This window comes from Pseudonaja textilis, chromosome 1 (genome assembly GCF_049901715.1).
Source record: "Pseudonaja textilis isolate UNSWEBS1 chromosome 1, rPseTex1.2, whole genome shotgun sequence".
NCBI classification, from domain to species: Eukaryota; Metazoa; Chordata; class Lepidosauria; order Squamata; family Elapidae; genus Pseudonaja; species Pseudonaja textilis.
The window spans coordinates 135,863,615-135,877,738 of NC_141990.1; the positions used below are offsets into that span (position 1 = coordinate 135,863,615).

The 14,124-nt window shown below is 36.0% G+C and overlaps 1 protein-coding gene across 1 annotated transcript in view; it reads right to left on the bottom strand.

Moving 5' to 3' along the window:
- The window catches only part of NBAS (NBAS subunit of NRZ tethering complex), a 155,618-nt gene that overhangs the window by 44,336 nt on the left and 97,158 nt on the right, over positions 1–14,124 (bottom strand). The window contains exons 39-42 of the mRNA XM_026695307.2: positions 10,203–10,279; positions 8,156–8,293; positions 5,829–6,058; positions 2,205–2,315 (exon numbers count right to left, since the gene is read on the bottom strand). Coding sequence (XP_026551092.1) covers positions 2,205–2,315; positions 5,829–6,058; positions 8,156–8,293; positions 10,203–10,279 — 556 coding nt within the window. The remainder of the gene's footprint in view (positions 1–2,204; positions 2,316–5,828; positions 6,059–8,155; positions 8,294–10,202; positions 10,280–14,124) is intronic.

Below are 14,124 nucleotides of genomic sequence, written 5' to 3' on the forward strand. Positions count from 1 at the left end.
GTAACTTACATATCAATTGAATGAAGAATGAGGCAAAGATGGATAAACACAGACTAGATTTAGACCTGGTAACGTATAGTTTGCCAACAATTTCTGAAAAGATTTTTATTCTGCCATTTTTTTCCCATGTGCAACTCAAAACGGCAAATATACCAATAGTCCTTCTTCTTCCCCATAACTGGATTCTCTTCTCACGCTAAGGCAATTTTTACAAGCCATATGCCTACATTGATAAATTGTTAACCAAAATACGTTGCAAGTAGGTAGGATATAAAAATTATGTCATAATCTATTTCTCTTTCCCCTAAATTTCCAGGTGTAATTTTTTTTTATAACAAAAGAACAAATAGTTTCAAGAGAAGGAAGAAAAGTTCTAAATGATATGCCAAAAAGAAATATCAGAAAACTCAAGAAGAGGCTAAGCAAACTTCTGTTCTCTATATGTTTTAGAATGTAGGTATCACCAGGGTCATTCGGGTGATAATTTCAAATATAGAAGGTGCACTCTAACAACATATGGAAAGCACCAGGTTGTATATCTAACCTTAAACTGGTGATGTATAATTTTTATAAAATCACTTAAAAGGCACATTCACAACATCATAATATTAATAATAAAGCAGATAAGCAAGCATCTATCACATAACACTTTATGACCCCTTGCGGCCTGGTTTCAAAGTTCTGATGGTGCCCCCTCCCCGGTTTGTATAGCTTATATAAATCCATTTTACATAATTTATATAATTCCCTGCCATTGCATTTTGGGCGCTTGGTAACCAATCCACAGTTATGGCTGTTATGGTCAGTCCGCAGCCATTTAACCACAATTTATGAAGATTTTTGCTGGAAACTGGTTACTTACTTTCATTTGTGGCAAAAAAAAACAACACCCCCCCATTGAGTAAAATGGGTTCGCTTAGTGACCAGAGTAAAAAAGTTGTCAAATTGAGCATGTTTACATGGTGACGCACTTACCAATTGGCACAACTTACAACCTTAATTCTAGGCTGAGTTATGGTTGTAAGTCCAGGACTATCTGTATTAAACGGTAAGAAAAAATGCACTATGTATTTCTATATATGACAAATGGTTGTTCTTGACTATTCAAAAGCAATCAATTCATCTGATGGTCTTCATTTCTTGCAGTCATGTTTGTACATTTTGAATTGCTGCCTTGCTTCACGGCCCCCTTGTGCTATGTTGCAGATAATGGGTAGATGGCTTGATATTCTCTCATAGAGTTCTATAATACAAAGCAGCATTCTTGCTTTTTTAACTGATGGCAAGTCATCCAGGTCCTGAGGCAACAAGCATCCCCAAACCACGACACTTCCATATCCAAATGAGGGGTATGAGGCTCTTATAGTAAAAAGTGGTGTTTGGTTCTAATAACATCAAAGTAGATCTAGTAACAGCAAGAGTTCCAAGTTTGAGTCATTTGTCCAGAAAGGTCTGGGAGTTCAGCTACATGGTTGTTGTTGGTTTTTTTGGCAAACTTAACATCAGCATCAATCTTCTGTGTAGTCTTCTATCTACTATCTTGTAACTCTCCTATCAATCTCACTTTTACCGCACTTTTCTGAAGATGGACTCAGGGAAGAGAGGCTTATAGATCATTGGATGCTATTTTGAGGTTTTGTGATTTTCTGGGTAATTTTATACTCTGCTGTTGAGTTATTTTGTCAAGTTTCTGACTGTAGAGTGATAAAAGCCCCAGAGCTTTAAAAATGGATTTGAAAACTTCTCCTGACTGATAAACACATTTTTAAAATAAAAGTTGGAGGTCCTCAGACATTTATTTTATGTGGTTATGCTGTGTCTCTTAAACTGTAATAAGAATTTTACTGTGATGAGGCCAGACAAAGTTTGTGAAATTTATATAGGACAAATTAGCCTTAAATGCTTAATGAAATATTCATACAAGTGGCCCTAGTACACTGAAATTGCATGTTGGGTTATTTTGTTTATCAGAAAAATGGAGGAAGTGTTATTCAGATATTATTTATTCAGACTTCCTTTGATAGGAGCCACATGAAACTCAAACATGCAAACATTCAGAAAACCCAAAATGAGGTTGGGCACTTCTGCGCAAAACTATAGATACTGTCTCAGCTAATCAAGTTGAGAATGCTCACTTGGGCTCCACCTTCTGGATATATACTTCCCTTTAAAATAAATGAAACAGACCCAGCGTCTGTACTTACCCACTGTCACTGAAGAGAAATTCCAAGTGTGTCATATGAACTTCCCAGAGTGGGACATTATAACGCTGAGCCAAGGAGAGAGCTATATTGTACACATTTTCTTCAAGTGTTCTGGTTACCCATGTGGAAAAAAAGTTTAATAGCTATTAAGTAAAACAAAAATCAATTGGAAAAATGCTTAACTACAAAACAAAACAGGGTCCATAGAATGTATTCCTCTAAGCCAGGGTATTTCAAATTATTCATGGAACCCTAAGTTCCATAGCAGTCCAAAGCCCCCCTCCCCCTCTCCACAAAGTTAACTTGAATACAACCAATTTTCCACTGCTAGAGCTTTGCCTCTTGTTCAGAGGTTTCAGGGTTGTTGGGCTTTTTGTTTTTGGTTATGTAACAGGTTCTGTGACTGGGTAAGGTTGGAACCTCCTGCTGCAATAAAATTCTTCAAAAACTAAACTTTCATCCCCTTTTATTTTACCCTAAAAATATTATAAAACATATAACTCGAGTGAAAAGGAGTAGACTCTGAAGTCTGCTTTTTTTAAAAGAATAAAAGTATTATTCACATTTCAGCAATTTCTTTATTAATGTGGAATTACCAGAGGCTACAGTTTGGGTCCCAGGAACATTATTTATGTATTTGAACTCAAGCAAAGAGGCTTTCATTGGACATAAAACTACTCAAGCTGCAGTGTGCATTACTAGTAGGGATTAACTAACCCTCCCTCTCCTGAGTAGAAACCAGAATTTTCTATTCACATCTATATAAATCTTGTTCTTGATGTTGACAGTAAAAAAAGCTGAAGAATATAAAAAATATAAAACTTGACCAAGACTCTGAAAAGCCAATCTAACCACATAAAGTTGAATATCATATAAAAGCATATATAATTGTAGCAAAGCATTTGGGGAACTACTATTGGGTCCAAGAGCTGCATATTTTGCTGAAGAATATATAAAAAAAATATGAAGTTTGACCAAGACTCTGAAAAGCCAACCTAACTACATAAATTTATTTAGGCAAGATGAATTATTATACAGGAACATATAGAACTTGTAGCAAAGCATTTGGGGAATTACTATTGGGCCCAAGGGCTGCATATTTTGCTAATAAAAGTTGAAACCAAGGAACGCCTTTTATGAATGGGGAATTTACATTCTCACCAATTTCTGTAAGTATGGATCAGAAGTAGCAATCTACATTCCTTTGAAGGCCATGTGAAGGTTCCTTGATATGCACCTGATACCGTACTTTGAGACAAATAAGATAAATAATTTTGCAAAGTTCATACTCAAGGAGCTTTTATTACCAAGTCTCAGAAACAAATGCAGCTGCATTTCTCTATCTCTCCACATATATAGGTAGTCCTTGGGTTGCAATGGCAATTGGGGCCAAAACTGCATATAAAATGCAACATCACATATTTGCATTGCTTAACAGCAGCAATCCCATCAGTCCAGGTTGCTTTCATAACCTCAGGATTGTGTGGGTCATCAAGCAGGAAACGGCAGTAGCCCCAGACAAGGAGCATTGGAAACCATGCTTCAGTGGGAGGGTACTACAGGCAGGCGCTTCTGAGCATAGGCAGGCTGGCAGGGTCACAGGTGGGAACCTCTGAGTTGGGGCAGGCACTTTTAATCATGAACAACCCAGCAGGGGCTGTCGGCTGGCACTTCTGAACACAGGCTGGCAAGGGCTAAGGGAAGGTGCTATGGAGCATGGATAGATTGACGGACATGAAGGTGCTATGGTGTACAACATTTCTGTAATCTCTTATTCCATAGGGGGGATTCCTTGGGGGGAAAAAATTAGTGGGAATGACTTATGGGAACAACTTCAAATCTTCCCGACTGGTTTCCCCATTGACTTTGCTTATGGGAACCCAGGAAAAGTTGCAAATAGCGATCATGTGACCATGGCTTGTTTATGACATCATAATCACAAGCTGGGCGCCTAATACCTGGATCACAATTACATGATTGCAGGGATGCTGCAGCAGCCACAACTTCACAGTCAGGTCATAAGTCCCCTTCATTCAATGCCGTTATAATTCTGAACAATCGCTGAACGAGTGTATTTCAACAACTACCTCTATTATGTGTCAAGTACTGTATATATACATATATTCCAGATCCATACAATAAGCCATCCTAGACAATATGGTCTAATCTCCTCTTTTGCAAAAGGGGAAGAACTTCATGGTTGCCACCAGTGGTGGGATTCACCTTTTTTTTACTACCGGTTCTGTGAGCGTGGCTTGGTGGGCGTGGCAGGGGAAGGATACTGTAAAATCTTCAGTCAGAGGTGGGATTTGCTGGTTCTCCTAATTACTCAAAATTTCTGTTACCGGTTCTCCAGAACTGCTCAGAGCCTGCTGAATACCACCTCTGGTTGCCATGCAGATTTCCTAACATATGGTTTGGCAGTTAAAGCAATGATAGAACCGGCTACCACATGTGGTTTTGTGTTTTGATTTACTTTAATCTGTGAAAGCGATATTATGAAAAGCAAAATATATGTGAAAATATTAGAAACACAATGATGTCACTGATGGTTATCCTGTGATGGTGATCTGCATGGCACATGCTTAGAGATGATACATTAAGCATTCACAGGGTTGCAGAGTTGCTGTTCATGTTCAGGATTTAATATAATGAACCTTTTTCTAATATAACTAACCTCATCATAAATTAAGTAGCAGCATTCAACCGTAAATAAAAGGAATAAAGAGAAAAAAAAATACCAATACATTGCATCTTTCCTTGGGCCTATATTTTTAGACTGGAGCCCTCTCCTTTGTAAAAAGGTGGTGTGCACTGCATTAACAGTTACATGTTTTTATTACACCTTTTAAAATGAAAATAAACAAATCTGCAATAATAGTAGAAGTAATATTACTATTATTATTGCAAGAAGCATTGGCTAGGTGCTGACTATTAGGAAATGCAATCAGGCTAGAAAGAGCACCTTTTTTTTGTCACGGAACTCACCTTCTCTTCTTGTCATATCCCAGAGGATCAAATTGACCCTGACCCTACTGGCTTTTTGTAAGATCTTAAAGACTTGGTTTTACCAGCGGCTTTGGGGAACCCGTAATGCACTGGGGTGGTGCAATGGTTAGAATGCAGTGTTGCAGGCTAATTCAGAGTACTGCCAGGGGTTCAATCATCACCGGCTCAAGGTTGACTCAGCCTTCCATCCTTTGGAGGTCAGCAAAATGGGGCCCAGATTGTTGGAGACAATATACTGACATTTGTAAACCACTTAGAGGGGGCTGCAAAGCACTGTGAAGTGATATATAAGCCTAAGTGCTATTGCTATTCAATGAAGCTTGTACAATGGCTTTGCTGGTTGTAGTTAGCAGTTCTTGGTATACCTTGGCTAATGACTGGCTTGTTGCATGGCTTTTTATATTCTTTTATATACGTTACCATTTTTTTTCATATAATTCAAATTGCTCTGAGCCACCCAGTCATGGATTTGTGATGGGTAGCTATATAAATTGAAATAATAAATAAGTAATAATAATACAAACATCACTCGATTAAGTGCAGTTGAAAATATAGATTCTGCTCTGCATTTTAGATATGACAGGTTAAAAGATATGGAAAGTAGACACCACTTACTCTGCCAAACCTAATATGGTTTCCCTCTTGTACTGACCATCTGCTGTAAACCTTTGGACATCCACTCCTTTGCCAAGCCCTTGAAGAATTTGAGCCTGGGTGAAATCCAAGAGTCGTTCATTATAGTACTGAAGATGTTTAATCAGAATTGCTATTTCTTCCGGCCAGTCTGCATAGCTGGAGTTGGTAACGTGTTTTGTGACCATCTGAATTAAATCTTTGGGGTCAGCCTGTAGAATTAATTTACAACACACTGAGATTTACATTTGTCCAATTAATCATGTTTGAATGTTATGATGACATTTTAAAATTGTCTTCAAAATATGGGGGCACATCAGGGGCGGCGGGCGGAAACATCTTACCATCATACCTTTTAATCATTTCCAAACAAAAGCAAGACAGCAAGAAAGAAAAAAACACCCTTCTCTCCAAAACACACTGCTAGCAGCAACAATCAAAACCCAACTTACTTTCTCAGATTTTGTAGATTCTTCTACTAGCAAACTTTTGTATTGTATGCATTTCTTAAATTACAATTTATCACAAAAACTGACAGGGAAAAAATGTATTTTTTTTAAAGTGGGAGAGCACTCAAACTCTTAAAAGTTGTTATAGTACCAAATCTTTAAACCTATTTATTTAAAATGTAAGGGTTCTGGTATCCTCAGAACCGATCAAAAAGCTTGAGTATTCCTTTCAATTTTGCCAGGAAATAAAAATGATCAGTGAGTTCTTTTTCTTTTTAAAGATCAAAATATAGAAGTTTCTTTCAACCCTCCTCTTTGTTTTGTTTTAAATTAGGCTGCTTTATCTCTTTATAAGGAACTACTCCATGTACAAATTTTCTTCAATTTTTCAAGGATAAGTAAAATTTATTTTCCTTGTTAATTTATAAGTGTCTTATTTGCAAACAAAGATTCAGATTTTACCTCTGGGTGGATCTGAAATGTTTTCCTAAATGTTTTCAAATTGTAGTTCAAATTAAACATTACTAATGCAAATCCCTAATAAAAACTCCTGCATTTTATAATATTGCTTTATATAACTATGACTTTACCACTTTCATGGTGGGGTCAAGATCCACAATTTACTTAGTTCCATCAAGCACTGAGATATATTATAAGATTTCACTACATCCCAATCTATTTTTATAAAATATTACTGGTTGCTCTTCAAAGTAACCTAATAAAGGTTTCTTTTAAGTTATCGATAACTAAAATACCATTTACTTGTTTGATATCATATAACTGCATTCCAGAAAGTATGTTCTAGTTATATTGGAATTTTAAAGATTATCAATCTACAAAATATGATCATTTCATCTACACTACTGTTCTTGTCAATTTTTGAGGTTGAAGATTTAACTAGATATGCTGACAACAAATACATGTTTTAATACACAGGTCTCTCTCTCCTGAACTGATATAAAGAAGGGTGAATTGTTACATCCTTCCCTTTAACTATAGTAATTTTTCTCAAAACCCCTCTTAAGAACCACCACTTGAAAAGTTAAATCAATGTTTTGGACTTGACATACTATTTTTAAAACAGTCCTATATATCAGCATTATTGTAGCAATTGTCAGGACTGTGCCTATATTTAAAAAAATGTATACCTTTCCCTCTTTTTCAAAATCCAGCTCTTTACATGAACTGAATTGGATTTCTTTACTTTTCCTCTTTTTAAATAATACACCAAGACAGGAAATACAAATGTAAGAATTCTGAAAAATAAGCAAGTGAAATACTTGGAATATATAGTATATCCACATATTAGCTTCAGCTCATTTGGTACTCTCTGAATAAGCTAAAATGACTGTTTTTGGAATTAAAGTCTGACCATGCTGCCTAGGAATTCTGGAAGTTTTAATGTCAGCACCTTGTGGAAAATTGGGTAGCAGTATGTTTGGAATGTGTCACTCTCATACTTAGAAATGACTGATACTCTTAGGTATCATTTGTCACCTCCGTTTCCTCAGCGAACTCAAAAGTTGACGATATATTGCATTGGCTTACATCTGCAAAATAAAGAACTTATCTGACTATATCATACTTGTCAGCTTCTGGTACAAATAACTTCCTGAATATGGGTTTAAGCATATGGAGAATCCAGATTCATAATCGTGCCCAGCCTGACGTCTAATGATAATCTATTTTGGGAAAACTACACTGGGGATTTTGTTCTTCTACAGGATTCAAGATAAAAGGCCAACATTCAAGTTGGCTAAGAGAAGTAGGCTGCTCTTGATTTAGGTTTAACTTGCACATTGGATTTATAGCTTAGTTTCAGTGTGTATTTATAGAAGGAAAAAAAATAAATAAACTAACCCTGTAAAGGGGGTGGCATTCATCCTTGAAGCATGGTGCCAAGTGAGCATAGATTTGTAGACTATAGTAATAACTTGCCAGCTGGAGTGAGAGAGCAGAAGGAGACTGTTTTTCAAAGCACTTATTGGCATCCACCACCTAGAAGAAAAAGAGAATTAATGAAGCTAGCACAAAATTATATTGATAAGCATATCATGTCTTCAATGACTGCTCTAGAGTAATAATAATAGGAAGAGTATGGCATAAATAATATAAAAATTTATAATATAAAATAAATAAAATTATGGTGTAAAAGGGCTGTGGAGGTTCCAATGGTTATCAGCATACTGGCTACTATAAAAAAAAATTGGATGGCACTTATAAAATTTGCACGCTGACAAAAATTTTCATTGGTCAATTACAAGGGCCATACTGTTTGGATCTGCACATATGTTAAGCAGCGCTTCAGATGAGTTGATGTTCTGCCCTTACCCCAAACAACTTTTCTTCTGCTTGACTGGAGGTTTACAGCCTCCTTTGAATTTAGAAAAGAAAATCCAGTACTTCTAAATTTTTCTTATAATTATTATTTTTATTAAATTTATTAAAATATAAAATACAAGTGAAAATAAAGATAGTGGGGAAGGGAAAAGGGAGAGAAAGAAGTATGGGATTAAAGAAAGCATTAACTTCTAATTCTTTTTTGGCGCAGTGCAATACAAATAATATTACAGCTTCAACTTTTTGCTTTTGCATAGTTAATATATGCGAGCCATTTCTATAAAACAAATGTATCTAATCAGCAAATCCCAAAGTCAAACTTTCATTTTTTTTCTGCCTCAAGCACAAAATCCAGAAGTAGTAGCATTTAAAAGTTCTTATAATTGGATGCAGCTGCAAATCCTAACTCTTATTTTTGCTATCCTATAAATTTGGGGGAGGTGGGGACTGGGAAACAGTCTGAACTAAGTCAGTTAAAAACAATAATTTTGGAATTAGCTATGAGTGCCAACTCTGACCATCAGAAGTGGTAGGGGAAGCATGGTTAGATGGGATTGGTCTGAGATGTGAATGTGACAATAAAATAAATAAATAATTCCCAGGTAAGGTATGCAGTATTATACTTTATTTTTGTCTGTCTGATATTCAGAAATCACAACTAATTAACTCACTGAATACATGAAGTTTTAAATCATGAATTTATATAGCCTTTGCCTATAATATTAATTTACACACACAAAGAAAAATCAACATTTTAGAGATGAAAAACAATTGGGTATATACGATGGCTTGTTCATGTGAATTTTTTTAAAATACATTTTCAATATTGGACCTTTAAAGTAGCACGGTTTAGGATTTGGGTATCACTGATATGGTGGCTTTATTTCTGTGGTTCGGTGTCAAATGAATCAAAACTGGGGAGGCAGGGAATGTTGTGGGTCTCATCTCCTAGGGAGATATACCTGGTGGGACTCAGAAGAAGGGCCTTCTCCATGGTGGCTCCCTCTCTCTGGAACATCCTTCCCCCAGAGATTAGAACAGCCCCCATTCTAATACTCTTCCGGAAGGCACTGAAGACCTGGTTTTGCCAGCGGGCCTGGGGAACCCAGAGTGGGATGGAGCCCATCAAATGGCTCGTGTGATCTGCTGTCGCCAGGGCGGGGGGTGATTTTATTATATTATACTATATTAAATTATTTGTTTCTTTTTATTAGTTCTATTGTTTTAAATGTGGCTTTATATTCTGTAAGCCGCCTTGAGTCGCCATGGGCAAATAGGTGGCAATATAAATAAAATAAATAAATAAAATAAATAAATAAAACTGGGGCAATTCACTGAAAAGCCTGGTGCATTAGACTGAAGAGGAAACATGATTTCTTATCCCAGGAACCTCACATCAGATTATGCATTGAAATTTCTTCAGAACCTAATATAACAGAAGCTTGCTTTTTACTGAGCTGAAGCATACTATATGTGTATCCTTTAAAGGAAATTAAATTCATATGTCATAGAAGAAGCAAGCAAGAGATTAGAGCAGCAAAGAAGCATGTCTCATCCATGAACATACCTGGGGTAAAGCAAGCAGGTAAGCAAGAGATAATGTCATATCATTTGGTAAAGCTTCACTGGCCAACTGTAGCAGGACTGCAATAGAGAAAGAGACATAAAAGTTCAAACGTTGACATCTCCAATTTTTGAACATATTAAGTTCTATATTTTTTTTTATTTGGTTCCAGATATAAGGGTCATGTATTCATTCAATTAATGTTAAACAGTTCAGTAGCAATTAATGTGTAATTAGCCTGAGAGAATGCTTTGGTTTATTTTCCAGTCAGGGTGATAGGGCAGTCAGTATAGGACAGATGTTAAATTAAACAGTTGAAACATTTTTCAGTCTGATTTACATTACCAAATCTGCTGGCTTTAAAACTAAAGCAATGATATAAAAGTTATAAACATTTAAAAATACAAAAAGGCAGCATGATTCCATGAAATACGTTGCTTCTGTCAGTCAGCACCTCTGTATTTATCACTCTTTATGTAACACAAGACTCAACTATTAATCAAGCATTTATCATGGGAAAGAATTCAGCAAGCATATTACCATTTTACAAACCATTACTGCAATGAAAGAGTTTTGGAAATATTTGAAATCTATAATTCAGCACTCCAGCTGGTAAGTATTCTCAATACGAGAAAAGATACAAGTAGCACTGACAATGATTTCTGAGCAATACTGAGCTCTGTTGCCTTTCTCCAAACCAGACTGCTGGGCCATCAAAATAAGTACAGCCTATCCAAACTGGAAATGATGTTCTAGATTTCTGTTCGGGACTAGATATGGGTTATTTTACAAGAAAGCACATATTCCCCCAAAGCAACATGGATTTTTCTCAAGGGCAGAATCAATATATTACAAAAATTTAAGCACCCTAATCACCTAATGCCCGTGGTTGTGTTTATGTGTGTGTATGTATGTATTACTTAATCAAATTTATATAGCTGCCCATTTCAACAATATTGCAGTGTTCAACAATAATGCATATAATGCATAATAATATTATAATTATGGTCCATTGCACAGATACTCAGATTGGATTTGACATTTACCTATCAAGTCCTTGCCAAGGACCAAGGATAGGCAGATATGGTGGTTTGATGGTGTTACAGATGCTGTCACAGGATGTAAGCTGTTCCAAGTAAAACTGCCCTTTGTGATTGACTGATAGTGATTTTGTCAATGCTGATGGTGTTCAAATGGTGCTACAATAATCTTGGGATTGCACCCAATTTGGACTTGATCTGTAATAACAGATCATTATTTCTTTGTTTTCAATCGCTGTATATTTGTGATGAGCTTTTTTTCCAGTAGTTCTGCAGCTCCTGGCCCTGATTCCTGAGTTCTGTATCCTACTTTTCACCAGATGTCCAGAAACACCAACACCTAGAGTGGTTCTTGTTGACCCAGATGATGACCGAGCCAGTATGGGTTTCTGTAATTTACGTCTCACCATATTTTTTTTGTGAAAGAGACACTCTTTGTCTGACTCCTCTGATGGGATCTGTGCAGTTAAACCTTTGGCATAGCTCTGCTCTTCCTCACAGCACACAAGCCCCACAAGCACGTCAGGGTAATACCCCACTGGGGATTAATTATAATAATTATGATATTATTTGTGGAATTATGCAGAAGTATTTTAGTGTGCTAAGTGAAAAAAGAAAAACAAAAAAACACAAACCTTTTCTTATGATGTTACTAGCATTCTGAGTCAATGGAAACTGAACTAAATTAGAACGCTCTGAATATTCCAAAACTATTTTTAAAAAAGCAGTAGATGATTGTGCACGAACTGTCATTGTGTTTATTTTTTATTATGTGGCAGTCCCTTCATGAAATACTAAATCAGATTAAATGAATAGCCTAATCCAGTACAATACAGCTTTTGATAAGACTTTGTCCAATCACAATAGCATAATGTTCTGTAAAGATAAAGATTAAGAAATATATATACATATTACAGAAAAACTATGAATCAGAGAATAACTTGCAGAGACAATTAATGAGAGAAGTTTGGGATCAATGTAATTTTAAAGCCCTCTAATTCTCAATTAGATCCCCTCCCCGACTGCACTCTATGCAAATATAAACATAATACTGTACATCAGTTATGCTATTCAGTATTAAGAAAAAGAAAGTAAAATCTGAACATAAAATCTAGACTCAAGCTTTCTCTGAAAGTGCTCAGAAAAATCACAGAATCAACAAATAAAAACGTAAAGATTATGATGAGGTTTGAGGAAAACTGTTATGTAACTTCCACTAAAAAAAAACCAGTGATTCTTTTTTTCTATGTTTAGTTTAGTTTTATATTTAGCAAATGTTCAGAATTGTCAAAATACAAGGAAAGAATCTGACAAGATTTTAAAAACCAGAGGAAAATTTTGGTGGATTTATACTATATACAGTATTTTAAAAGTCTCAACATTTATTTTGCTTGCTGACCTAGCAATATGGTATCATTGCCAGGATATATGTGAAGAACCCGCAAGGTCTACTTACTGCCTAAATATTTATAGAATCCTATATCGTAAAACAAAATATGTAGGTCAAATAATTTATTTTTCTGCTCATTTATTCCATAAATATACTGCATGGTGGCACAGTGGTTAAAACGCAGTACTGCGGGCTAATTCTGCTGACTGTCAACTGCTGTTCGGAAGTTCGATCCTGACCAGCTCAAGGTTGACTCAGCCTTCCATCCTTCCGAGGTCGGTAAAATGAGGACCCAGATTGTTGGGGGCAATATGCTGACTCTGTAAACTGCTTACAGAGGGCTGTAAAGCACCATGAAGCAGTATATTAAGTCTAAGTGCTACTGCTAGTGCTAAGTGCTAAACAAGTGAATAAAATCTCTTGAAAGTCCTCCAAAAAAGAATCTGACTTCTACTAAAAGGAATTAGATCCTTTTTTTCTCTGAAGTATCATACACATGCCGAGTCATAGGGCATCATCCTGTACATTCATATCCAGCAGCTTCCCCGGAAACTTTGACAGTGATAGATTTTCCTAGGCCAACAATGTCAAATAACATTTATCTACATTAAAGCAAGTCAGTTATAAATGAGCAACCTTGTATGAATGTCCATGTGGGAAGAAACATGTAAACAAAATTAATTAGTGTGATTTTTCATACTGCCATTCCCTTTTGGAATAATCAATGTTATACAAAGCATGGAAAAAGAATAAGAAATAAATACATACGTTAAAAAGGAAAGGAAATATAACTATAATTTATACCACTATCATTGTCTACATCTGTCCTTCCAAATACCCATGTTTCCACCATATACAATTTCTACACTGCCTATATGACTAAACCAATACAACTGTTTTTGTCTCAGTTACCTTTTTTGATATTAAATCCACATCTGTTCAACATGCATTCATTCCTGACCCTATCTCCCGTTTTTCCTCTTCAGGAGCGCATTCAGCTTATGTTTATGTTTCTCCTGACAGACAACACTCACTTCCATATAAGAAAGAGAGCAAAAGCACATTCTTATAGACAGCCACTGAAGCTTCTTTTGACAAGCATACCTCTTTTGCAATAGAGGACATACTGCCCATTAAGGTCAAACAGCTTCCCAGGCACAGTGAACAAGCTAATCCCCTGGAGTTTTTGAGTACACTAAAACGACAGTCCTCCAAATGTCAGACCTAGTGAATTAAGCAAACTCCACAACCAATCCATAAAGCAAACCACGCTGATATTTCAACAATTCTCTTGTTACACCATCTACATCTGCAGTCTTACTTTTTCAAAATGTTCACGACTTTTACTACTTTGTAGTCATTAAAGGTCAGCATACCATGCAAATTTCTAGTACATTCTTTTCAGCATTCCCTCATTTCAGCTTCATCCCATTTTATTTAATCACTTTTATTTGTAATTCTATTCACCCTGCTAGAATCTCATTCTTTAGCCTGC